The sequence below is a fragment of the Neoarius graeffei genome, chromosome 23 (assembly GCF_027579695.1).
Source record: "Neoarius graeffei isolate fNeoGra1 chromosome 23, fNeoGra1.pri, whole genome shotgun sequence".
Lineage (NCBI taxonomy): Eukaryota > Metazoa > Chordata > Actinopteri > Siluriformes > Ariidae > Neoarius > Neoarius graeffei.
In genome coordinates, this window is record NC_083591.1 from 39,635,626 (window position 1) to 39,661,623 (window position 25,998).

Below are 25,998 nucleotides of genomic sequence, written 5' to 3' on the forward strand. Positions count from 1 at the left end.
TGCCAAATCCACTGCAAGTTCTCCCTACTGCACCACCTCTCCAGCCACAGATGTGAATAAAAATACCACCTGTTTTGCACCTTACCTCTGCTGTTACATGCCTGTCACTACCACTAGGTTCCCTCATAATATTTTAATAGTTTTTTTTTTAAATGGAAAAAGGTCAGACCTTATGGCTCGTTCTTATGGATATTGTTTGTATAATCCTGTCAATTTTTATACATAATCTTCAATACATATTCAAATGCATTTGGCAGCTTGGAATTATTTATTTATTTAAAACTGGCAATAAAACATGCTGTGCTTAAAACCATTCCAGTGCATTAGGGAATTTTAAGTAGTCCTCAAGGCACATTGTAACACTAATTGTACCCTGCTGATGCTGCCTTATTGCTGTTTACTATTTGCAGTGGCTCCTGACATCCAGATGTGCTCTGTCAGGGTGGCCGCGGGTCCTTAAAAAGTCTTAAAAAGTCTTAAATTTAATTTTCCTCAAATAAGGCCATTAAAAAGTCTTAAATTTCAAACCCTGTGGTCTTAAATTTTCAATCTTAAATTTATGGAGATTTTACTCAGTCATATCGTTAAAATGTGGTACACTTTGGATGGGGAAAAAGTTTAATCGTTTTTGATGCTCACAATTATACCGCACAGGCTCTGAATCCACGGGTTGCTAGACACACGCGTACTTGACAACCACTCAGTGCCTGACCTGTTGTGTAAGTCCTATGGTGTGAGAGAGAGAGCAGCCCCTCCCCTCTCTGCTCCCTGAGTGGAGCTCGTCGCCTTGGTAACGGTGCTCAGGTGCAGGGAAAAGACACTATGACAAGCAAAGAGCGCTTTTTCTCAGAGTTCCCTCTCCTCGAACAACGCTGATTTACACGGAAACGAAAGGAGCTATTCACAAAATTCTTGCACATTGAGTGCTACAAGGCTCCCATGAACACATTGATGTAAGTTTTTTGTCCCTAGTGTAAAAAATGTGGACAATAGAGCGAGTTAAAAACAAGCGACATTTCTGATTTGTCCTCTCCTTACTTTCAGGTGCCGTTTACACATACCCGGGTATTTTTAAAAACGCAGACCTTTGCCTTCGTTTGTGCCTTTCGTTTATACACAAACGGAGTTTTTTTCCTCTGAAAACGATTCTTTCTAAAAACCCCGGCAAAAGTGGAGATTTTTTGAAAACTCCGTTTTGCATTTGTGTGTAAAGAGACCAAAACGGAGTTTTAGGCAATCTTCGTGCCACAAAAGAGCGACCATTGTACATATGACAAGCATGGAAACACTCAGAGTAGCAGCATTTCTGTTATTAAGAGCTATATTCGCCTGTTTGCTTTCTCTCTCATACACACACACACACACACACACACTCTCTCTCTCCCTCCCTCCTTCATACACACACCCTCTCTCTCTCACACACACACACACTTTCTCTCCCTCTCTCACACTCCTCTCTCACACACACACACACACACACACACACTCTTTCTCTCCCTCTCTCACACTCCTCTCCCTCACACACACACTTTCTCTCTGTCTCTCACCCCCTCTCTCTGGCCAGGTCCCGGAAGTGACAGTGCTGCCCTAAACTGTGTTAAATGGAACAGGGGGTCGGGCCTTTCCTCCTCGTTAGATTATTCCGGTTAACTATGGAATCAATTTTGTGCCAAAATGTTCATACAATACTTTTGAAATATCAAACAAAAACGACAAACGAGGAGGAAAGGCCCGGCCCCCTGTTCCATTTAACACAGTTTAGGGCAGCACGGTCACTTCCGGGACCTGGCCGGAGAGAGGGGGTGAGAGACAGTGTGTGTGTGTGAGGGAGAGCAGTGTGAGAGAGGGAGAGAAAGAGTGTGTGTGTGTGAGAAGGAGGGAGAGAGAGAGAGAGTGTGTGTGTGTATGTATATATATGAGAGAGAGAGAGTTTAACAGCTCTTGACAGCGTATTTATGCGGATCAATATAAACGTAATTTTAAAAAAACGCAGCTGTGTGCACGAAGTTATTTTGGAAAACGGAGTTTAGAAAATATGCGTTTTTAAAAATACCCGGGTATGTGTAAACGGCGCATCAGGCTTCTCATTCAAAAACTGTAAATCCTATTGCTCAGGTAGACACATTGTGTGAATCAAGACAAGTGTGGCTACTACTTTTGAGAAAACTGTGTGTAGAGTGAAAATTGTGGCTGAAAACACAGTTTAAATGAGAAAGTTAGAGCTTTTTTTTTCAAGCTGCCTACACTCTAAACTCCTGAGCTCCGCTGGTGTGTAACGCAATAGACACCCATTATAAAGTCTGAATTTCTCCAGATTTGCTCATGGTGTTTGATCTGTGACTGATCAAAAAGTCTAGAGCCTAGCAAAAAAGTTGAATGCCAGATCCACACAGGAGAATTTTGTCTCCGTTTTAAAGTTTGTCTCTAGGTGAAAGCATGCCAGAGCAGCGGATGTTTGAAAAACATTGAAAATGTGCAATTTTTTTCAATTAATTCCATAGAAAGTGAATGGGAAATTTTGTGTGCTGAACAAAGTAATAGCATAGCGAGTCCGATCGAGCCGCACGTTTTGATGTATTGTTTGTCTGTGTGCGATGTACGGTTATTGGGTTATTCGAAATCGAAATTTGTACAGAAGATGAAAAACGGAAGAACAAGAGTTTGCTGTGCTTTGCTCCCTATATGGGAGTCAGTAGTTTGCAATGCATAGCACTGCATCACTAATAATAAACTCCTGTGCACGCAGTTCCCAGGATTAAATGTATTTTCCACAGACCATTTATTTATTCACTTTACTCAAATACAAAGTAAAATGGCAGTAAATCATCTTTCTTTTCTTGCATATTGCATCATAAGGCGTTCCTGGCTTGTAAATCTCTTATTTTCGGTGCATGACACATTCACACAACTGAGCATGCTATGAATTAACAACGACAATGGTCTGCAGTGGTGGCTACACAATTAAACACTCAGTGTATTGTATATAATCATTTGTGTATGCAAATACACTCCAACGACTCAGTTTGGTTTAATTTACAACCAACGGTGTCTTTTGATGCCAGCACGTAATTGAACGAGAGAAGTCTGGTTTACCGGAGACAAAATAAGTGTCATCTCTGCTTCTGTTCCCCCTGATGTCGCCTCCGACGGCCCTGACACACTGCTGCCTCCACCGAGTGCGCGCGAACACACCGCATGTCGGGGCCGCGGATGAGTTACTCTCCCTTGATCAACGAAGTCAGCGGGGAATTTGTGGTTATTATCAGTACAAACAGCGCGAATCACAACTTAAATGAGTGCGGTTCAGTTTGACATTATTGTCAGTCCGTTAGATAAACATTTAATTTTATTAAAATCGAAAATTAATATTTAGAGCCTGTGGGCTACAAAAATAATAGTCATTAAAGTAGTCGGCTGGACTTAATTGTGTAGTCGGCTGTATGGCCGGCAGCCGGCGCTTGTGGAAAGCCCTGTCGAATCAGCTCTGCGCATGCGCCGTGCGGCACAAAAAAATAGCAGCCACCATGAAGGAAGGAGATCCGGAGTTTTCAAACATTTACTTAAGTGTGAAATCGCAAAATGGTATTCTAGCGAACAACAAAATAGTAAAGATTCAGAAAAACAAATCATTCAGTGATCATTTTAATAGTGTAATTTCATCCGAACTAGGCCTAACGCTCGATTTAGAACTACAAAAAGTCCGTGTGTCGGACATTTTAAGTACCTTTGTAAAAGTTTTGCAAATGTTGCAGTCAGCATTTAAAATGCTAACTTAAAGTTTTTGTACAAGTTTCAGTTGATTAAACTGTCATTTTATTAAATGTGTCTGCTTTTGTAATAAAAAAGTACTGAAAGAAAAAGCAAACACAGCATTGCGACTTCTTATCCATCCATTAAAAAAAAAAAATCCCTCACCTCCCTACTGAAAATTTTTTTGCTCACCCGGTGGACAGGAAACGGATTTTTTTTTAAGGATGGCCTTGGAATCAAACATTGTGACTGCATTCTGATTGTCACATAGTTACAAGTTTATCCTATCCTTATATTGTGTTCTGAGTGTGTGAATGCCTGTCAAGGAAAAGAAATGAAGTACTTCGACTAGAATAGTGTTTTCTGGTGAATGTTTACAAGAACAATAAGTTACATTAAATTATATAGTTTTTTTTTTTTTTTCAAAAGAGTACGTTTTTGCGTGACTTTAGATTTGGTCTTAATTTTTTTTGGAGCATGGTCTTAAAAAGTCTTAAATTTAACTTGGACAAACCTGTAGACACCCTGTCTGTGGTCTTTCCTCAGCTTTATTGAAACGTCTCGGGATGGGAAAATACCTTTTGTAGAAGTACCATGACACAGGCGCAAATAACATAAATATTGGGATGATGACTAGAACTTTGGGAGTACAGAGGGGTGTTCTGCTGTTTCTCAACCACTGGCTGGATTGAAGGAGGCCCCGTGAAGTCCTCCAGCCTCAGTTCATATTTAATAATTTGGGTGGTATACGTTTTGCCATTGAAGGTCTCTTCAGAGGTGCAGGTGTAATGGTCCATGTCGCTGCCTGTGGCAGTGAGGATCAACAGGCTGTTGTGTTGAATGCGGTGCATGTTGGAGTTTTTAACTGGATGATTGTTGACAAGCCACTTCACTTGAGCCCAGTTTGATCCAGGTTGGCACTGCAACTCTACCGTACTACCCGGCTGGAAGTTTTTAATGGTCTTTGTGCTCTCTGTAACACACAAATGACATCGTAATTCAGCCATGACAGTTACAATGAACTTAAAACACTTCTGCTGCATGTATATTCACCCTTACAGTCAGTGAAGTTCATTAAACCTTTTTAGTGTAAATACTGTATGAGCTGTAATCCTGGATATAAAGAAATAAATCTGTTAACATACCGAATGGAGGACAACGTGTAGCATTTCCATCTCTCAGACTCTGAATCACCTCACTTTGGGAGAAATACAGGAAAAATACAGACATGAGAGAAAATTCAGTATATCTAACATTGAAGTCAATATAATCTTTTAGACCACAGTGCTGTTCAATTCTTGATTCTGATTGGATCAAAAATCAGAAGGTGACTGGTTTTCTATAAGAGTAACTGAGAGTAGTGCTAGCTGCAAGACACATCAGAGGTTTATATTAATGTCTACATTCTAACACGCTACTATTTCTAGAGCAACGGCTCATTCACAGGGACTTGCATGGTGGGTGCACCACATAATCTATTTCATAAAAGAATAAGGAAATGTAATTTAAAAAAAAAAAACTAATAATTGATATGGTGATGCTTTTCTTGAGGTGATTATTTATTTGATTATTTAACATTAATGCAAGGTGTCCCCAGTAACAGTAACAGTTTTTTTTTTCTTAAACAAGGAACAGCTGTCTATAGCTTCTGTAACAACATAAGAACTAGCTTGTTTAGTGGACACTACACAACATTGAATGTAACTACTGTATAATTGGATAAAACTATGACATCATTCTCAAATAAAAAAAAAATTGCAATCATCTGCAAATCGCTGTGGTATATGTAGGAGGAATAAGACGATTAAGGGCATCCTTTTGTAGGATTAACTTCAGGTTGCATCGCACCACCCCATTGTTCCTATTCCTGTTTTCCTTTGATAGCACATGTTTTATTCCTTCCATAATGACGTTACAGAACACGAGTGGTGTACGTTAGGTACCTGTGTGTCTCTTGGTGAGTGTTGTTTATAGCAATGCAGCTGTCGGAGGAGAAGTCCCAGCCACAGTACGGGTCTCTGGCCAGCACACAGTCCATACAGGAGATGTAATGGCCACATGCACTCAGCGGCACCTGCACCACTGCCGCCTCGGAGCCTGCATACAGCTGACCCTGACAAAATATGTGCACCAGTTATTGAAATGTGGGTCAAGCTGAAACTGAATCTCAAGTTCAAGTAGATACAATTAAAGTAATCATAAAATGAATTGGATGAGTATACTTAATCATGATTAAGTAACGATATAATAATGTTATGCTATTCTAGTGTGATTGATGATGGCACAAAATCAAAATTTAAGGTGTGCATGTTCCCATTTAAAATTGTTAAAATGGGAGGAAAATTGTATTTCTATATTGTTTTGGAAAACTAACAAAAAGACAAGATAAATCCATTCAAGAAATGCATTTTATAAAAATATTCTCCCAAACTAAACAAGTAAGTTTCTATAAATATTATTCCGATTACTAAATCACTTCATCAGTGTAAAAGTGTGATTTTTTTTTTTGAAAGTGAGAAAAAAAACCCTTGCCTATAAGATTCTTACATCGATGGATTCACAGGGCATGACAGTCTTTAACTGGCTTTAGTTTTATATTCAACTCAAAAGCAGCTCAAGTCCATAAGAGTTCCTGCAAACTTGAAATGAGTTTTTTGAGCTGTAATTGACGTTTTGTGGGCTGAAAACAGTTCAAAACATGATCAGCTGTTTAAATCATCATGAACCTTGCACAGTCGATTCTGATAGAGTCACCCATTTTAGACTTATCTACATCATGAAATGTATAACAAAAGGAATATTAATGCACTGTAATCAGAGGTGGGCAGCCCATCTCCCCCAGACCCCAACCTTGAATGGAAGAAATTGCAATCATTTTCAAATAATATGCTGATCAAGACTCATTCACAAGAGTTTATGCTGTTTCCCCACCCCACATCCCTCCTCAACCACGCCCCCGTCCCCTCTCAGCCCTTTGCCCACTTTATAGCATTTTTCAAAATTCTCAGTGGGTAGAGACAGACTCAGAGCTGAGCATGAAGGTCAACATGATATACTACATACTATAATACAGAGGAGATACAATTTATTGAGAATTATCTACGTGGATGTGTCTGTAAAAAATAAAATTTATAATAAATCACCATACGTTCCTCAGCACAGAGTTACTAACAGTCTGGCTAAAAGCATTGTTCACTTTAGCTTAGACTTCAGCTAAGATAAACATTTGTGAACCGAATTGAGATAAATCCCAAATTAGGTAAGTTTCAATAAAGCTTGCTATGAGCCTTAAATGGCTTTTCCGTTGGAGATATATATAGCCCCAAGTTGTACATGTATGCATCTAATAAACCTTGCTGATCATTCATAGTTGCTGGCAGGAAAGGTTAGTGCAAAAAGTGAAGTCTGCATGAAAGAATGATGTGAAAAGCTGGTGTACTGTAAAAAAAAAAAATTTTCAGACATGTCCAGGATATTTACATGAAACACTGGGGTATTTAAATAATACTGCAGTGTCTTCTAGGAAGACATGGGTGCATATGGAAGATGCAAGAAAACACACGTGTCTATTATAAAGACACCAGTGTCTATCAGTAGACACAAGACATGTCTTCCAGGCATTGCTAAATACCCAAGACATGTCTTCTAAGTCTTACATTTAGGGGTATTTAAATAAGACATGTCTAAACCCTTTTTATTTACAGTGTGGCTATCACACTGGGCAAACAAAAGTTCAGATTTATTCTGAAACATAATTCATAAGGATCATAAAATATCCCACAATGGCAATAGGTGTAAAATGTTTGACAAAAGTCACAGAGAAAATTCACAATAAATGTAGCTAGTTAATGATGTGTTTTACAGAACTGAGGCAAGGCGAGTTAAAGTTGCTCACTTATATGCAAAAACAATATGAGCCTCTTTCTTTATTCAATACAACCAGAAGGCACTTGGGCAATATATCACACAATATCCCCATCCCTGCCAGAACGAACATTAAAACAGGACGCAGCATGGCAACTAAACCACTTTAACCAACATCTAGTCCTGAAACAAATCTCAGCCACCATTTTCAGGTTGACCAGGGATCAGTTCCTGGAACTGCACCCAGTTTCAAAACCAGCTTATACCACCTATAAACTTTTGGTGTAGCTTCAGGGAGGAGAAAATCAAATGTAAATATTCTGAGGCTTACCGTGGTGGTGGAGAGGCGCAGTATCTTCACTGGCTCAGAATGTTTAAAGAGCTGCATCTCCTCTATGATCACCATCTCTCCATTATAGTCGACTGCTTTCAGCACTGAACCGCTTGCTGTTACAAACACATGTTTTATTTGTGAATGCTTATGTGAGCAAGCACTACAATTTGCTGTCCTGGATGTATTTAAATGTGTTTTGCTTAGACTTATGTAACCCATAAAATTGATCTATTTTTTTTTTTATAAATGATGTAAACCGTACACTAAATGATTACCTGTGCCAATAAACATGACCTGATGGCTGCTCCCATCCAGGGCAGTAGTGCTGGCCACCACTATACGTGTAAATGCAGCTCCTTTCTTCACCAGTAGGGGCCGGTGAGAGGACGGAGTCACTGCCTGATCCATCAGGGGGCTGTCTCTGGCAAACTGAAGGGTTTTATACGGCAAATCCGCAGACTTGGAAAACCCTTTCTGTCTTGCGTTATTGTTGATACACTGCACAGAGAGAGAGAGAGAGAGAGAGAGAGAGAGCAACAGCTAACATTATCCAGCTTGCTACTTTGGCATACCTAGACTTTTGTGTCACACGTTGTGTGAAGAAAGGCAGTACAAATGCAAATTGTATTAGGTTACTTTTGGACATAAAATATTCCAATTCCAATGACACAGTCCACGTAAGCCCATGTATAAGTTATTTCTAAGGAAATGTTAACATGAGCATTAATTTAACCCTTGCAACTGAAACTACTGTCCGAGCCACACTGTGATACAAAATTAATCAATGCTTTCTGATGAATCAAAAGCGAACGTTCAACTGTGGTATAAGTCTCTTTATTATATTCTGACCTAATTAAAGAGACTGGCTCACCCTTCCCAGAATCCTCTGCGTCAAGTAGCAAGTAGCTATTTTCCATGATAATGATTTTCCTAAAACAATCTGTAACAATTTGGCAACATCTTAGGCCATAGATCTTAAATTTGAACATGAAATTGAAGATATTTTATCAAAGTATCTCTATTTTTTTATTCTTTTGGCAAGCCATTCCATTTTCCCATGGTTATTTAAATGGGTCATGTGCATTCAAAACAAAGACAAAAAACAAGGTTCTGGGAAAGGGGAATCGACCCTTTTAAAACGCTTTTTCCTTCACCACAGCTAACGTGAAAATGACTGTTGCAAAATTAGTTGATAAGTGCTGAACTTACAGCTCCAGGACGGGGGTCAGGCACTTCTCCGTTGTACGTCACCCATTGTCTAACAGGATAGTTATTGTACAGAGTTTTGAATTTGCCTTCAGAGAACACTTCCCTGATGTCTTGTATCCGAAAGGCACACACTGCAGAGAACTGTGATGTGCTCCTGTCGATCAAATCACAGCAATGAAATGACTGCGTTAGGATGGAACTTAAAAAGCTACTTCTAATTAAGCGTTGGGTTTCTGCTAGAGTTATGATTACTTTTTACCCAAGTTCTTTAGGTTTTAACTGGCTGTGACATCTTCAAAAGTCAAATCAAAGTCCTTCCCACGCCATGTGGCGCCGCCAATGTCCGTTTCCCTCGGCCTCTCACATAGCAAGGGTTACAGTGGGGGGCTAGTCCTCTGGTAACCGTGAGAGTTTGACTCCCCACTCGCATCTGTATTGCAGCGTGCCTTGCCAGATGGTAGTAGGTACCATTTTTTATGATGGTCTTTGGCATGACCCGATCCTGAGTAGAACTCGCGATCTCCCGATTGAGAGGCGGACACGCTAACCACTAGGCCAACTCGCGCTAGGCTGTGACATCTTAGTAGATAAAAAAATATTTAAGCAATTTCTAGATTTACATCGCAGTCTAATTTGAAATTAAGGCAGGTTTCGAATCCCCTAAATAATTTTCTCTTCACCTCACTGCATCATGTAACCTCCAAAAGTGAATACATTTCATATTATAGTACAACACTGTACTGAAAATACTTTACACAAAAATAAAGCAGTATCTAAGGCAACTGTATCCATGATTTAATTTGACTGACAGAATTTCATTTGACTGTGTTGTAAACCAAATAAGTCTCACGCACTGCATATTATGAGGATCAGTATTTATATTACTTTTATATCATTTCCTCCAGTTTCCTCCCAGCTCCCAAAAACCATGCCAGTAACATGGAGTTGCTGCACTAAATTGCCCATAGATGTGAATGAGTGTGTGAATGTGTATGGTGCCCATTGTTGTATGGGAACATAATGGGTATGTAGTACACATATAGGTTATTACATATCTACTATTACATTCAACAAATTAAAGGCAGTTTATGAATCAGAAACAAAAGGCTACTGCAATTTAAAAGAAAACACGATGCAAATTAGAAATACACTGTGCAGTTCTGTAGTTAATGGCAAACCATAAAACACCTAGAAATATTTGCGAATTTTAAAAGCTTATTAGCTTATCCATGTGCCCTAATCACCTTGGGCATCCCTCGACCTTAGGCTGATCTAATACAAGTGGTAATGTTTAAGTCCTCCATTTTAGGGCTTGATTGCTATGTGCATTGTCAGACTGGTATATAACCACAATCGTGATTGAAATTGACATATAATATCAATAATTGTCTTATAATGTTGATTTTTTTTGCAGGGTCTTCATTACAGTTATTCAAACCTACTCTTTTGTCATGTTTGAACTGAACTATACTCACGTCTGAGGAGTGAAGACTCCATAGAACATACAGGTTCTCCAGGGGCCTGGGCAGAAGAGGAAAACATCCTGTATAATTAAAGGCAATTTGCTTTGAGGGACAGGACAGTCCAGACGAGCCTTTAGAAATGAAGTCCACTTCTTATACAGTAGCCACTTTCCTCCTCTATCCCCCTAGAAAAGACAGATCAGAGGGAATGAGAATAATTGCTGCAATGCTGCAAAAAAAAGACATTTTAGCAAGTGATAAATATTAAGTCATATTTATTTAGTAAATATGAAATAAACATTATAAATTATACACTATAAAATGTAAAATGTATTATGCACATTATGAAATGTATTACACATTATAAATGTAACCAAATATTTATTGTAAAAGTATTCTTCTTTGGGCAGATAATGTTTCGAATTTTCGCATTTATTTCTCAAAAGAAGCAAAGAGTGCTTCTCAAAAGAACTCAAAAAACGTGAGTTCAAAACATAAATGACTCAATTTGTGACGTGTATGGCTATCCAAAAGCCACTTGTGGTGTCTGTTAACTCATGTACACTGCAAAAACTGAAAACTGAATTTGAGGAGAAAATCCCTTAATACTAGTGAAATTATCTTGCTGCATGGACAGGTAATTTTATTTGACAAGACATCTTGGAATAAGTTGGTTACAATCTAGAACTAGTTTTAATAATCTCAGACTTGGTGTCTTGTATACTTCTAATAGGAAATGCTGGATCATTTCAACTATATTCAAGATATTCTAATTTGTTAAGATATTCTTGCAGTGTAGAAGGATACAAGACACCAACTCTGAGATTATTAAAGCTAGTTCTAGATTGGGGTGGCACGGTGGTGTAGTGATTAACTCTGTCGCCTCACAGCAAGGTCTGGGTTCGAGCAACCCTACACAGGAAAAGTGGCTGCAGATAATGGATGGATGGATGACTGAATTTGGGAAAAGCACTGTAATGTTAGCTGAGCAACATGTTGTTGCAGGAAAGAATACCTTACAGATGCGGGCCACCCTTGACACTTGGATCTTACTGTAGGAGTCATACTCAACAGCTGTTTCGCTAAAGAAGATGTAAATCTTGTCATCATCCCCCTCTGGGTTTTCCTTTCCCTCAGCAACATGCTTCATGCCAATGAAAATGGGGTCTGAAATCACAGCAATAGTCAGTGATAATCTTAAACTGAATAGAGGAATCTCAAGTTCAAAGAATTAAAGAATATCACAACTAAACTAGATGTAAACTAGAAGTGTCAATTTTATACAATTCCAGAAATTTTCAATTTCAGCAGCAAAATATTCTAGTTCCAAAGTCTTTATCCCTTTCTAAGTGCAATAAGATTTACATAAAAGTTGATGTTGGTGTCATTTATCTGTACACTGACCAACTTGATTTTGTGTGTGTGTGTGTGTGTGTGTACGCCCGTACGCACACTCTCACCTTTGACACAAGCAGACGAGTAATCAGATCGTACAGTGTAATTTAAGCTTCGCATCACAGCCATGTCTGAGCCCAGGAAATTCACAGATGTAGCAGAGTACAGCTCTCCATCTAAATGCCAAGCAAAATTGTAATATTGTTATAACATTCGGATGATACCATTCAGCTATGTTCCTATAAAACCATCAAAAATATAATTTTAGCTATGATGAGCAGCATCTGTATTAAAGTGGCTGGGTATTCATAATGAATATACAACACCGATTCCAAAAAAGTTGGGACAAAGTATAAATTGTAAATAAAAACAGAATGCAATGATGTGGAAGTTTCAAAATTCCATATTTTATTCAGAATAGAACATACGGTAGATGACATATCAGATGTTGAAACTGAGAAAATGTATCATTTAAAGAGGAAAAATTAGGTGATTTTAAATTTCATGACAACAACACATCTCAAAAAAGTTGGGACAAGGCCATGTGTACCACTGTGAGACATCCCCTTTTCTCTTTACAACAGTCTGTAAACGTCTGGGGACTGAGGAGACAAGTTGCTCAAGTTTAGGGATAGGAATGTTAACCCATTCTTGTCTAATGTAGGATTCCAGTTGTTCAACTGTCTTAGGTCTTTTTTGTCGTATCTTCCATTTTATGATGTGCCAAATGTTTTCTATGGGTGAAAGATCTGGACTGCAGGCTGGCCAGTTCAGTACCCGGACCCTTCTTCTACGCAGCCATGATGCTGTAATTGATGCAGTATGTGGTTTGGCATTGTCATGTTGGAAAATGCAAGTTCTTCCCTGAAAGACACGTCGTCTGGATGGGAGCATATGTTGCTCTAGAACCTGGATATACCTTTCAGCATTGATGGTGTCTTTCCAGATGTGTAAGCTGCCCATGCCACATGCACTAATGCAACCCCATACCATCAGAGATGCAGGCTTCTGAACTGAGCGCTGATAACAACTTGGGTCGTCCTTCTCCTCTTTAGTCCGAATGACACAGTGTCCCTGATTTCCATAAAGAACTTCAAATTTTGATTCGTCTGACCACAGAACAGTTTTCCACTTTGCCACAGTCCATTTTAAACGTCTGCGCTTCTGGATCGTGTTTAGATACGGCTTCTTCTTTGAACTATAGAGTTTTAGCTGGCGACGGCGGATGGCACGGTGAATTGTGTTCACAGATAATGTTCTCTGGAAATATTCCTGAGCCCATTTTGTGATTTCCAATACAGAAGCACGCCTGTATGTGATGCAGTGCCGTCTAAGGGCCCGAAGATCACAGGCACCCAGTATGGTTTTCTAACCTTGACCCTTACGCACAGAGATTCTTCCAGATTCTCTGAATCTTTTGATGATATTATGCACTGTAGATGATGATATGTTCAAACTCTTTGCAATTTTACACTGTCGAACTCCTTTGTGATATTGCTCCACTATTTGTCAGCGCAGAATTATGGGGATTGGTGATCCTCTTCCCATCTTTACTTCTGAGAGCCGCTGCCCCTCCAAGATGCTCTTTTTATACCCAGTCATGTTAATGACCTATTGCCAATTGACCTAATGAGTTGCAATTTGGTCCTCCAGCTGTTCCTTTTTTGTACCTTTAACTTTTCCAGACTCTTATTGCCCCTGTCCCAACTTTGAGATGTGTTGCTGTCATGAAATTTCAAATGAGCCAATGTTTGGCATGAAATTTCAAAATGTCTCACTTTCGACATTTGATATGTTGTCTATGTTCTATTGTGAATACAATATCAGTTTTTGAGATTTGTAAATTATTGCATTCCGTTTTTATTGACAATTTGTACTTTGTCCCAACTTTTTTGGAATTGGGGTTGTAATGCATTTACTAAACTGCAAAAGGAATTTTAAAAAGAGTAAAGAACTAAAAACAATAAAGAGATATTAAATGTGTTTTTTGAGCTGTAAACTAAATGAGGTGATGGTACTGTGATGAAGCACATCAATGCTGTTGTTACTGACAAAATTACCATTTTTATCATAGGTATTTTATGGTTTGAAAATGTCTCAAAATGCCATGCTATTGGTTAAAATAATCCTTAACCTTGCAAGGCTGATGCTGATGTAGAGTCAACCTTTTGGTACTTCTCTATGTCATTTTTTTTTAAAAATTAAATTAAGACATTTTTCAAAATTATGCACTTGGTTAGGTTCAGAGCTGGAGTGACGTTACACTTTAAATAACTCCCTAACTGAACATTGCGTTCTTTAATTTGTTACGTCATGGAGCAGTTAAGAGAGATGAAGCACCTACCAACAAGTTCAGAGGCGTATCTCTGGAAAGGATCAAATGGGCACTTTCCCCTCCCATTATGTTGTCTATTTTCCAGAGTCAGGTTGCCGTCTGTATAAGACTGGAAGACAGAACACAGCACAGGCTACATGAGGCATCTACATGGTGTGTTACAATGCAGGAAAGTATTCACAAAGATTGAAACTTTACTAATGTCTACAATAACAAGAAAATGACATTTTGCAGTGAAATAACGTGAGATATTACTCACCATTAAATCACAGGTTGGATTGAAAGCATTGGTACCACACACATACATCCTGCCGTCTGGCATTTTATGAAGGATCCGGATGTAATTATGACACTCGGTCTGGAACAGAAATAACAGGGTCCAGTGAATTATCACAGTTTGGACTGTCAGAAAACAGAGATTCAGTTCATTCCAGACCAGGGCCCTGTACTACGAAGCGGGTTTTCTGGCATACCAGGGTAACTTCGAGAGTAACTTGATCACGTGCAGCGTAACTTCCCGATTAACCCATACTACGAAAGTTGGCTATGTTCAAACCGAGGTATGCTGCCATGGCAACTTACGCTGCATCTCAAACCTGCTCGTCTCAGGTTATGTTCTTGGTTAACCTGAGGTTTCCGATTAACCACACCCTTTTTAAACACCACCTCTCCACCGACATTTCCTCTAGAGACAATACCAGCGTACCTGGATGACCCGTGCGATATCGGAGCGCAGATTAGAGATGGGATTTATGGCTCTTTGATGGGATCCGCATCTTTGTGATTCGTTCTGAAAAGAGCCGTTCAAAAGGCTGGCTCATTTGGCTCTTTTTAAATATTTATTCAGTTTTAAGAAGACAGCGTCTAAAGAAGCCAGATCCCTCTGCTTAGACAGTGACATCAATATTTCTGGACATACCTTTTATATAAAGCAACCTAGACTTACATTATTGTAACCCCTAAACGCTCATAAATAACCATTAAAAAACAATGAGGGCTTCAATGAATGTCCATGCAGAACGGCTTATCTGTTTAAAAAAAAACACCCACTCAAGAACATAGTTATCAAGAACGCAAGAATATTTTATAGAAAAACACTTGTTTTACAAAAATATTTAAGTCTGAGATACAAAATAGATACAACTACAATAAATATAACACAAGAACTCGTTATCACACAAGAACATTTTAATAGAAAAAAAACAAACTTTCTATATTAAAAATATTGAAATTGTAACAAAAATAGATACAACTAAACAGTCAGATAAATAGATAAAGTTATAACAAGAACACAAGATTATTTTAATAGGAAAAAACAAACTATTAATGCAAAAAAATATATTATTAGAAAAATAGATACAACTAGACAAACAGATAAATAAATAAAATACACAAAAATAGAACAAACAAAATGACGATAGAATAAATTAAATGAACGTCCGTGCAAAGTAGTTTTCCCACAATATTATCATTAATATCACACAACATTATAAACTATATACAAAACAATTTGAACTATTAGGCAAACAGATAAAACTTGAATAAATAAAAGGCAAATGAATGCTTGCTTGCACGCGCGCGCACACACCATTATGAATGATGTTTTTATATTTCATTTTCACCTGTTGCCAGGTGCGTTTGGCACTGCTGTTGCCTCTGAAATGTTCACAGGACATACACCAACTTAGTCAAAGGGACTGAACAGTCAGTAGTCCTAATTCATGTGACTCTGTGCACATATCAGCTTAAGTAGGCTACTCCATGAATTTACCATACCAAATTTTATTCAGGATTTTTCGGACATTAAACAAGCTATATATGACTGGGGCCACGTTGAAGGACCATTTTCTGTGACTTGTGATTGATCATGAAGCTCTCTCTCATCCTATACTTCTGTTCTGGAACATGTAGAGGGGAGAATGTACTTACGCATTTACCCGATCGGCAATTCGTTGCCAACATGCTTGCCGCTCCTTATTGGCAGCCGCTGTGTTAGATTTTGCTCTTAATGTTGTTTTGAACTCCTCGTAGCTTTGCATTATGACAGCGCATTCTTCCTCCGTGAAGTACGGCGACCGTGCCATTGTGAACAGTGGTGATTTGCGCTGATAACCTCCCCTTTAACGTGAACGCACATTAACCCTGATTAGGTTAAACCAGGTTCAACAAATCAACTTCATAACTGGCGTCGTAGTACCATTTAACCCAAAACAAGATAACCAGGTTTTGTCAACCCCGGTTTAGCGGGGGAACCCTGGGTTACTTCTGGGTAGGTTAACCTCCGTTCGTAGTACAGGGCCCAGGTCACAGAACACCACAAGACAGAAGAATAACGTAGAATATTTTCATGGGCGGCGGCACGGTGGTGTAGTGGTTAGTGCTGTCGCCTCACAACAAGAAGGTCTGGGTTCGAGCCACGTGGCCGACGAGGGCCTTTCTGTGTGGAGTTTAAATGCTCTCTCTGTGTCCGCGTGGGTTTCCTCCGGGTGCTCCGGTTTCCCCCACAATCCAAAGACATGCAGGTTAGGTTAACTGGGTGACTCTAAATTGACCGTAGGTGTGAATGGTTGTCTGTGTCTATGTGTCAGCCCTGTGATGACCTGGCGACTTGTCCAGGGTGTACCCCGCCTTTCGCCTGTAGTCAGCTGGGATAGGCTCCAGCTTGCCTGCGACCCTGTAGAACAGGATACAGCAGCTCGAGATAATGAGATGAGATGAATTTCATGGGCTAGTTTAAGGATTCACTGAAGATGAGATGCAGATGAGGGCTTTGTATGATAGCATACCTGTTCCTAATGCAGAAGATCTGTCAGTAATGATGTTTGTTTTACAAACAGTCCGCACTAGGAGACTCTTTCCAGAGGGCATTTTATATTTACTGCACAAAAGTGTTGAGGCTAAACAGGGTTTAAAAGAAACATGGCCTTGGGTTCTTTACTGTATTCGGAAATGTATGATTTGTTACACATATTTGAGTCTTTATGTATATTTATGGGGAAGCCATGGCCTAATGGTTAGAGAAGCAGCTTTGGGGCCAAAAGTTTGCAGGTTTGATTCCCTGGACCAGCAGGAAAGGCTGAAGTGCCCTTGAGCAAGGCACCGAACCCCCAACTGCTCCCCAAGCTGCTCTGGGTATGTTGAACATCGCTCTGGATAAGAGCGTCTGCTAAATGCCATTAATATAATGTAATATATCTGTGCTGGCCTTGTAAAACCCTTCATACAGTAAAAGTTTGATATTTTCAATATATATACTTTCCTGTATTGAAATTGGTGTCTTATTTGCATATATATCAAGCATCAGTAAAGTCTTCCACTTATCAGCATTTTAAAAGCCTGGTTACTGTGAGTAAGTGAAAAAGGAAAGAATGAAATCACATTTAAATATTTAATTTTAATTCCGGGTGGCACGGTGGTGTAGTGGTTAGCGCTGTCGCCTCACAGCAAGAAGATCCGGGTTCGAGCCCCATGGCCGGCGAGGGCCTTTCTGTGCGGAGTTTGCATGTTCTACCCGTGTCCGCATGGGTTTCCTCCGGGTGCTCCGGTTTCCCCCACAGTCCAAAGACATGCAGGTTAGGTTAACTGGTGACTCTAAATTGACCGTAAGTGTGAATGGTTGTCTATGTATCAGCAATGTGATGACATGGCGACTTGTCCAGGGTGTACCCCGCCTTTTGCCCATAGTCAGCTGGGATAGGCTCCAGCTTGCCTGCGACCCTGTAGAACAGGATAAAGCGGCTACAGATAATGAGATAAGATGAATTTTAATTCCATGCAAATATATCCTGCCTTCATATAGATTTATAACCTAATTTACTTATGTAAAAACATCACTGTCAAAATCTAAATTTTAAAGCAAGTTTACAATAGGAAATGAGTTATCACTGATTATGAACATCATTCATATCAGTCTCTGTGTCACCATCCTGAAGGAAAAGTTACTTATGTTAAAAAAAAAAGTTCTCATCCTTGTCTCGTCACTCCCCTGAGCTCTGCTAACACCACTGTGGAAATAATCAACGATTCATTCAACAACTGTTCTGTTGACCAATTATTAGTTGTGCTGGATGTATATTTTTGACCCTGTATGTATAACCGTGTTGATTTCAGAAAACCCAAAATAAATTAAAAAAATTGTACACCAAATTTGTATTTTTAATTAAAAATATATGTTGTACAATCATTCTTCCTCAGAAAAAGAACAGTTCAAAGAAATAATTAAAAGCCCAATATTGCCATGACATTCATGTCTATAATGAGTGTATGTAAACTTCTGAATGCAAATGTATGTGAGAGGAAATGCATCATGTCAACATCCAATCTAACAAAAGCCCCTGATGGAACTCCCACAGGTTTGATCTGGATAATTTAACTATAATTTTTACAGCAAAAAGAGATCTCACCTCCAAACTTTTCCCTTTGTATGAACATGTCTTCCGCATATCTGGAGTCACCTCCCACTTTACCTACAAGAGAGATACTCAGTATAATTGTCCACTGATATAGTCTTAAATACAGTACAGGTTAAAATGTATTACTACACCCAACAATTATAATAATAATAAAGCACCTTTCATTCATTTAAAATGCATACAGACATAATGAAACAAAACCTAGCCAAATAGAATAGTGAAACAAATATACAATAAAAAATAGAATTGACAAAAAGAGAAAATATTTCAATTAATGTTGCCACAAGCGGTGATGAAGGCTCCGAGCACTTCCGGTTCTGTGACCCATCACACGTGGTCATCATACAGTGCACATGCATCTGAGATGTGTGACAAAAGCCTGCGTATGTGATGTGTGCACCACCAGTGATGAGGCTTTAGGCATTTACTTTACATGTGTCTGTTAAAAGCTATGGTTTCAAATATTGGATGTACTGTTTTTGTGTATAAAATTCCTTTAACAAGGCGGTGTTTGTATTTGAAAATTATACTCAAGTTGTAAATATTTTATCCAGTTCAAATTTCATGAGGTTCATGATTCTATAGATAAACTACATCAAAAGGAGCACTTTGGTGTATCATAGCATGAAACACAGGAATGAGACACAGACATGTATTGCCACAGTGACACCTTAGGGGAGCGTATGGCCCCCCTACGCTCCATCACTAAAAGCCACAAAAAGAGCCACAAGATGGCTCTGAATGAAGAGGGGAGACCCATGGCTTGTTGCTGCTGGGATGCAAGCCGGGATCTGATCAACCCCGGCTGGGTCACCTAAGTGAGGGGGACTAATAGATCTTAAAAAGATGACGCGAAGTAAAGAGTTATAAGAACAGATGCGCAACAAAAGAATTGTAATCTATCAGTCTGGAAAGGGTTACAAAGCTTTTGCCAAGGCTCTGGGACTCCAGCAAACCACAGTGAGAGACCTCTACAAATGGGGACACCTTGGAATAGTGGCGAACTTTCCCAGGAGTGGCCAGCCTTCCAAAATTCAACCAAGAGTGCTTTTAACAATTCATCCAAGAGGTCACAAAATAACCTCCTGACAAAAATCTAAAGAACTGCAGGCCTCATTTAACATCAGTGCTCATGATTCTACAATAAGGAAGGCACTGGGCAAAAATGGCATCCAATGGAGAGTTGCAAGGCACAAACCACTGCTGACCAAAAAGAACAGAAAGGCTCATCTCACATTTGCCAAAAAGCATCTTGATGACCCCCAAGACTTTTGGGATAATATTCTGTGGACTGATCAGTCAAAAATATAACTTTTTGGAAGACATGGGTCCCAGTCCAGCTGCCGTAAGTCTAACACAGCATTAATAAGAACATCATACCAACAGTCAAACATGGTGGTGTGATGGTCTGGGGCTGCTTTTCTGCTTCAGGACCTGGAGGACATGCCATAATTGATGGAACCATGAATTCTGCTCTCTACCAGAAAATCATGAAGCAGAATGTCCGCCTATCAGTTCGTGACCTAAAGCTCAAGCACAGCTGGATTATGCAGCAGGACAATGATCTGAAGCACACAAGCAAGTCCACCTTGGAATGGCTCAAAAGAAATAAAATTAAGGTTTTGGTGTAGCCTCGTCAAAGTCCTGAATGAATCCAATTGAGATGCTGTGGCAAGACCTTCAATGTGCAGTTAGTTCACGCTCGAAAACCCTCCAATGTGGCTGAATTGAAACAATTCTGCAAAGAAGAGTGGGCAAGAATTCCTGCACAGTGATGTAAAAGATTCATTGCAAGTTATTGCAAACATTTAATTGCAGTTGTTGCTGCCAAGTGTGGTCCAACCAGTTATTCGGTTTAAGGGAGCAATTACTTTTTCACATGGGTGATACAGGTTTTGATTAACTCTTACCTGTTAATAAATGGAGTGATCATTTAAAAGCTGCATTTTGTGTTTACTTACATTGTCTTTATCTTATATTAGACTTTGTTGGAGGACCTAAAACATTTAAATGTGACAAATAAGCAAAAATGGAAGAAATCAGCAGGGATAAATACTTTTTCACAGCACTGCAGCCCTCTTCCCCTCTTGCGAGCATGTCAAGTGATACCAATGGACGCATTACATCGTCTAGTTTATTTTGATCCCACGGTCTTCATCCTAGCCGTAGAACTGAGGTTAGTTTAGCCTCTGAAAGCAAATGAGACTCAATTATAGTCGCACGCGAGGGAATTTTCCTTCTATCCATTGCAATGTTTATTCCAGGACAAACACCACAATTAACCAAGATAATAAAAATCTGATGTCTACATCTCTTAAAAGGATCCTGTTTGTTAGACATGCGAATTAGCCCATCTCTCAACATTGGTGAGTACTGATAAACAATAAGGCGATTCAAAGCTGAGTTTTATTAACGTTACTCCTAATCCACTATTTTCATATTGGGCCAGCACATCAACCATTATCCCTGACTGAAACACCAAATTAACACACACCAACACAATTAAATGAGTGTGATTTTTTTTTTATTTACTAAGCATGCGAAATATCAGTGCATTAGCAACACTGCTGACCAAAATCAAACATGGCCGCCCCTAATCCGGACGTGTCTACAAATTGCCATGACGTAGATACCTCTAGACCAACCCCGCGCTAGAAGTAATTCATTTTCATTGGTTACACATACCGCACGCTAGAAGTCAGTCATTCTCTTGATTGGTTACACATGCTGTCACTCACCAGACTAGTCAAGGAGCCAAAACATCTATCTGTTTGGAGGTGCCCAAATTCATCCTTTCCCTATGACTACACTGTCTAACATATCAAAACTTCCTTCACAATACAAAATCAAGACACGCATGAATTAATGTACACCAAATCTGGAATGAATCTGATGAACCGTCGAGGAGGGGTAAAGCGGATATTGATGAAAAAGCCACCGTTTGTTGCCAAATGGTGGCACTAAACCAAAGGGTCATTTTGGGCATGTGGATATCATCAGAACCATCATATCCTATCACCTGTGAACTTTGAGCCATATCAGGCAATGCATGGCAAATTTATAACACATTACCTGTTTGCATGGATTAACATATAAATGCAAGATATCGCAAGATATCGCAAATCCCTTCACAATTCAAATTCAACAACATCTTCACATCATGTATACCAAATCTGGCATGAATCCAACAAACTTCCTTGAAAGAGAACATCAAAATGTAACACCTGTCAAAACGCACAAAACAAAAAATAACTCACTTCCTGTTGAGTATGGCTAATATAATGTACTTTACAATTTTGTTTGTCTTGGGGCACCTCATACAATTTCACACAGATAGGTGAAACTATATACCGGGCAAAAGTTTCAATGACGTGGGGGCGCTATAGACTCCCCCGAACACAACTGGGGCCAAGCCTCTATCCCTGAGTAGCAGTGGCCAGGACTTATGCGTGTACCAAATATTATGAATTTTCGCCCATGGGAAATCACCTCAAAAATGGCCAAGTCTTGAAGAAAATAAAATCCTTAGGAAAACAATAGGGCCTTGCACCTCCAGTGCTTGGGCCCTAATAATAAATAAGAATATAAGAAATGTGTGAAACTAGAAAAAAAGTACAATAATTAAAATAACAAGCAGTGTAAATAGTAACATAAGATTAAGGCAAATAATAAACACCTTTTAATAGTTAAACTGAAAAAAGTTTTGAAGGTTGATAATATTTAAAGGTAACGTGTTTGGTATCAAAAACAAAATTCTGCTTCATGACTTTCATAGGTTGAATGTGAAGAAGGTTTTAAACACAAGCTGGAAGGCATTTTGAGATGTAGGTCCTGAACTACCAAGAAATTTAAAATCTAAAAACGACAGTCAGTTCGTGGAAAAGCTTTAATAATAATAATAAGAAGGACAAGAATAGCGGAGCTCGGCCCGCGCGAGCGGAGCCCCATAGGCATAGAGTGTGGATACATAAAGAAACCCGTCGAGTTGTTTTCTGATGGTTTCGGTCCTGTGCGTGCCTGCCACCATACCGGTGTTAGGAATGACCAGTCATACACACCGCCTAGTGGCCAGTGTTAGTAATTACCATTCATAAACACCGCCTAGTGGCCAGTGTTAGTAATTACCAGTCATACACACTGCCACGGGGGTTCGAGCCCCGTGGCCGGCGAGGGCCTTTCTGTGCGGAGTTTGCATGCTCTCCCCGTGTGCGCGTGGGTTTCCTCCGGGTGCTCCGGTTTCCCCCACAGTCCAAAGACATGCAGGTTAGGTTAACTGGTGACTGTTAATTGTAAATTAACAGGTAAATTGACCGTAGGTGTGAATGTGAGTGTGAATGGTTGTCTGTGTCTATGTGTCAGCCCTGTGATGACCTGGCGACTTGTCCAGGGTGTACCCCGCCTTTCGCCCATAGGCGAAAAGCTTGCCTGCGACCCTGTAAAAGGATAAAGCGGCTAGAGATAATGAGATGAGATGAGATGAGACACACCACCTAGTGGCCAGTGTTAGTAATTACCATTCATACACACCGCCTAGTGGCCATTGTTAGTAATTACCAGTCATACACACCACCCAGTGGCCAGTGTTAGCAATTACCAGTCATACACACCGCCTAGTGGCCATTGTTAGTAATTACCAGTCATACTCCCCCTAGTGGCCATTCTTAGTAATTACCAGTCATACACACCACCCAGTGGCCAGTGTTAGCCAGTAAAGAAATAAAACAACAAAATTATACCACCCAGAAACAGATGGGAGATCCACTTTTAGGCAGTGCCTAAATTTATAATAATAATAATAATAATAATAATAATAATTTTCCTCACCATAGCCTTCTTGTGGGTGATGTTTGTGAGGTCCAGGGCAAAGATGGTCTCTCGAGCTCCCAGGATGAGCACACCAGTGTCTTCTCTCAGGAGCATGGTGGAGTAATTCCACACTCCTTCCTCTTGAAAAACATGTCCTCTGTCACCTAGCAACAGCAGAACAGACTTTTAGGGCTTAGCGTTGTGGAGTAGCTATTGAGAGGGAAGACTCGTGCTGCTCTAATAAAGAAGAGTCCAAAGAAGTGAAGTAGATGTAAGACGGTGATAAATTAGCAGAAGATACTGTATCATTAGTTAATCAGTAACCCAATAATGCTTTGCATTATTTGGATTTGCAATACTGATCTTCTGAAGGCTGCAGCATTCAAATGCCCCAAATTCTTTAATTTTTTAAATTACGTATTTTGAGGATTTTTCATGTTTCCAAGAAGAGCTTCTATGTGCAATGTAAGGGCTGTTTCACAATCATGGTTGTCTTTTTGAATAACACCAACTAACTCCTGCAACTAGCTTCAGTCTGTACATGCTGGAGTTTCTTATTTTACAGGGACACAGCAGCCCTATCAACAGCAGCGCTGTCTCTTATAACTTCTTACAAATAGTCTGTAAGAGTCAAATGCAGGCTCAGTTTCAACCTTATGTTCATTTCATTTAATTCTACTTTAATTATTTCATTTAAATTTTACTGGTTAAATTCAGAACTGCATTTTTCATTCACAATAGAAAGATGTTTAAGTGGAAGTTACATTTTTAGGTAAACTAAGTTCCTCTCAGTGTATCCTTTGTCTGTCAAAAGTGTCCTCTCTGGAAAACCACAAGGATCGTCACCAGTTCAGTTGTTATTACAGTTACAACAATGTACAAACATTGCTGCACAGTACTTGGAAATGCGTACTTAAAATCACATACATTTCAACAGTTTTTTCATCTCGTATCCCTAATTTTGTGGACAATAAGAAAGTGAGTCAGTTTTAGAAATACACTATATGCTGTCTTTTCACCACAGGTAACATGGAGTTTAATTATGCGCAGTTCATTTCCATCTCAAAAGGTCATTTTTGGCAGCAAAGAAACACAAAAATCTGGTTTGATTTTGGACCACTGTGGGCCCGAAAAGTACACCCCGATTGTGAAACAGCCCTTAACAAAATTAAATATTTAAAATCAACAATTTTTAACCACATGACTTCAACAACTCATCAACATACTTTAAAATTATTGTAAGGCTTATCACATTAACATTATTCAGCAGTGTTTTACAGCCAAGTCCCAAACTACACCTGTTTTTTTTTAAACAAAAACAAACAAAAAACCAACAAAAAAACCCCAAAACCAGACAGTTCACTTACTGCTCAAAGAAATTGTTTTCCGTGGTGTGCTGTCCAAAGGCCAAACCCGGCCAGCAGTCAGTACATTTGTACCCAATACACACAAGATGATGATGAGGAACAACATGTTGTTAGCGCTTCACGTCTCTACTACAGCACACAGCCACTCTTAGTTTCTTAAATAGTGACGCTGTAAAATTCTGGAATCAGAATCAGAATCCTTAATTGTCATGGTAGCACTGTTCTGGAATCAGAATCAGAATACTTGTCATGGTAACACTGTTCTGGAATCAGAATACTTAATTGTCATGGTGACACTGTTCTGGAATCAGAATCAGAATTCCCCCCCCCCCCCCCCCCCCCGAGTTCACATCTGTTTTCATATCAAAACACCCACTGTATGAAAACTGCCGTGTTAAACTTGTGAAATTTTGTCTATCTGCTTCAACATTTATAAACACACTGTCAAAATGTTGTTGAATCAGGAAATGCAATTTCCTGAAAAATTCCTAAAAATGTAATTTTTTAGATTGCTCGGCCTTTCAAAACCCAAAATGGAAAATTGTCTTTGGCAGTGGCATGGAGGACAAAAAAGACAAATACATCATACAAAACAATAGACATTAAGAACAATACATTACAATAAAAAAATACTGTAAAATAAGAAAATGGCATTTCCAGGATATTCTAAAAAATAATATATAAAAATGAATGAATAAATAAAATAGGAATTAAAGAGATAAAAGTTAAAGGTGTGTGTGTGTGTGTGTGTGCTGATTGAACAGATGTGGGACTTATTTGATCAGTCCCTTACTGAGAATGGCCACAGCTAATGGGATAAAAAAGACTTTTTGTCACCCTTCTTCTTGGCCATTCTGGCCCCTTTTAAATGTTATATAGTTTATATAAGCTTATTTCATGGATTATAATGTGTTATTTAATAATATAATTAAGAAATTGCAAAATGTACTGCCCACGTTTAAAACAAGTAAAATGTAGTCAGGTAAATGGAGCTTGAAAAAGTTGTGTATATTTTAATAGGCAACTGTCCTGTTTACACTCAGTGCGCATGTCCACACACGGC

At 39.2% G+C, this 25,998-nt stretch overlaps 1 protein-coding gene across 1 annotated transcript; it reads right to left on the reverse strand.

Moving 5' to 3' along the window:
* Positions 1-400: 400 nt before the first annotated feature.
* On the reverse strand, positions 401-25,041 carry LOC132871293 (semaphorin-4E-like). The gene is given in 16 exon segments (XM_060905410.1): positions 401-455; positions 4,329-4,390; positions 4,392-4,723; positions 4,896-4,948; positions 5,694-5,863; positions 7,946-8,061; positions 8,224-8,446; positions 9,158-9,311; positions 10,633-10,805; positions 11,636-11,787; positions 12,081-12,191; positions 14,360-14,459; positions 14,610-14,708; positions 18,754-18,816; positions 23,587-23,732; positions 24,936-25,041. Coding segments are annotated over 16 exon segments (2,115 nt in total).
* Between the last annotated feature and the right edge of the window lie 957 nt (positions 25,042-25,998).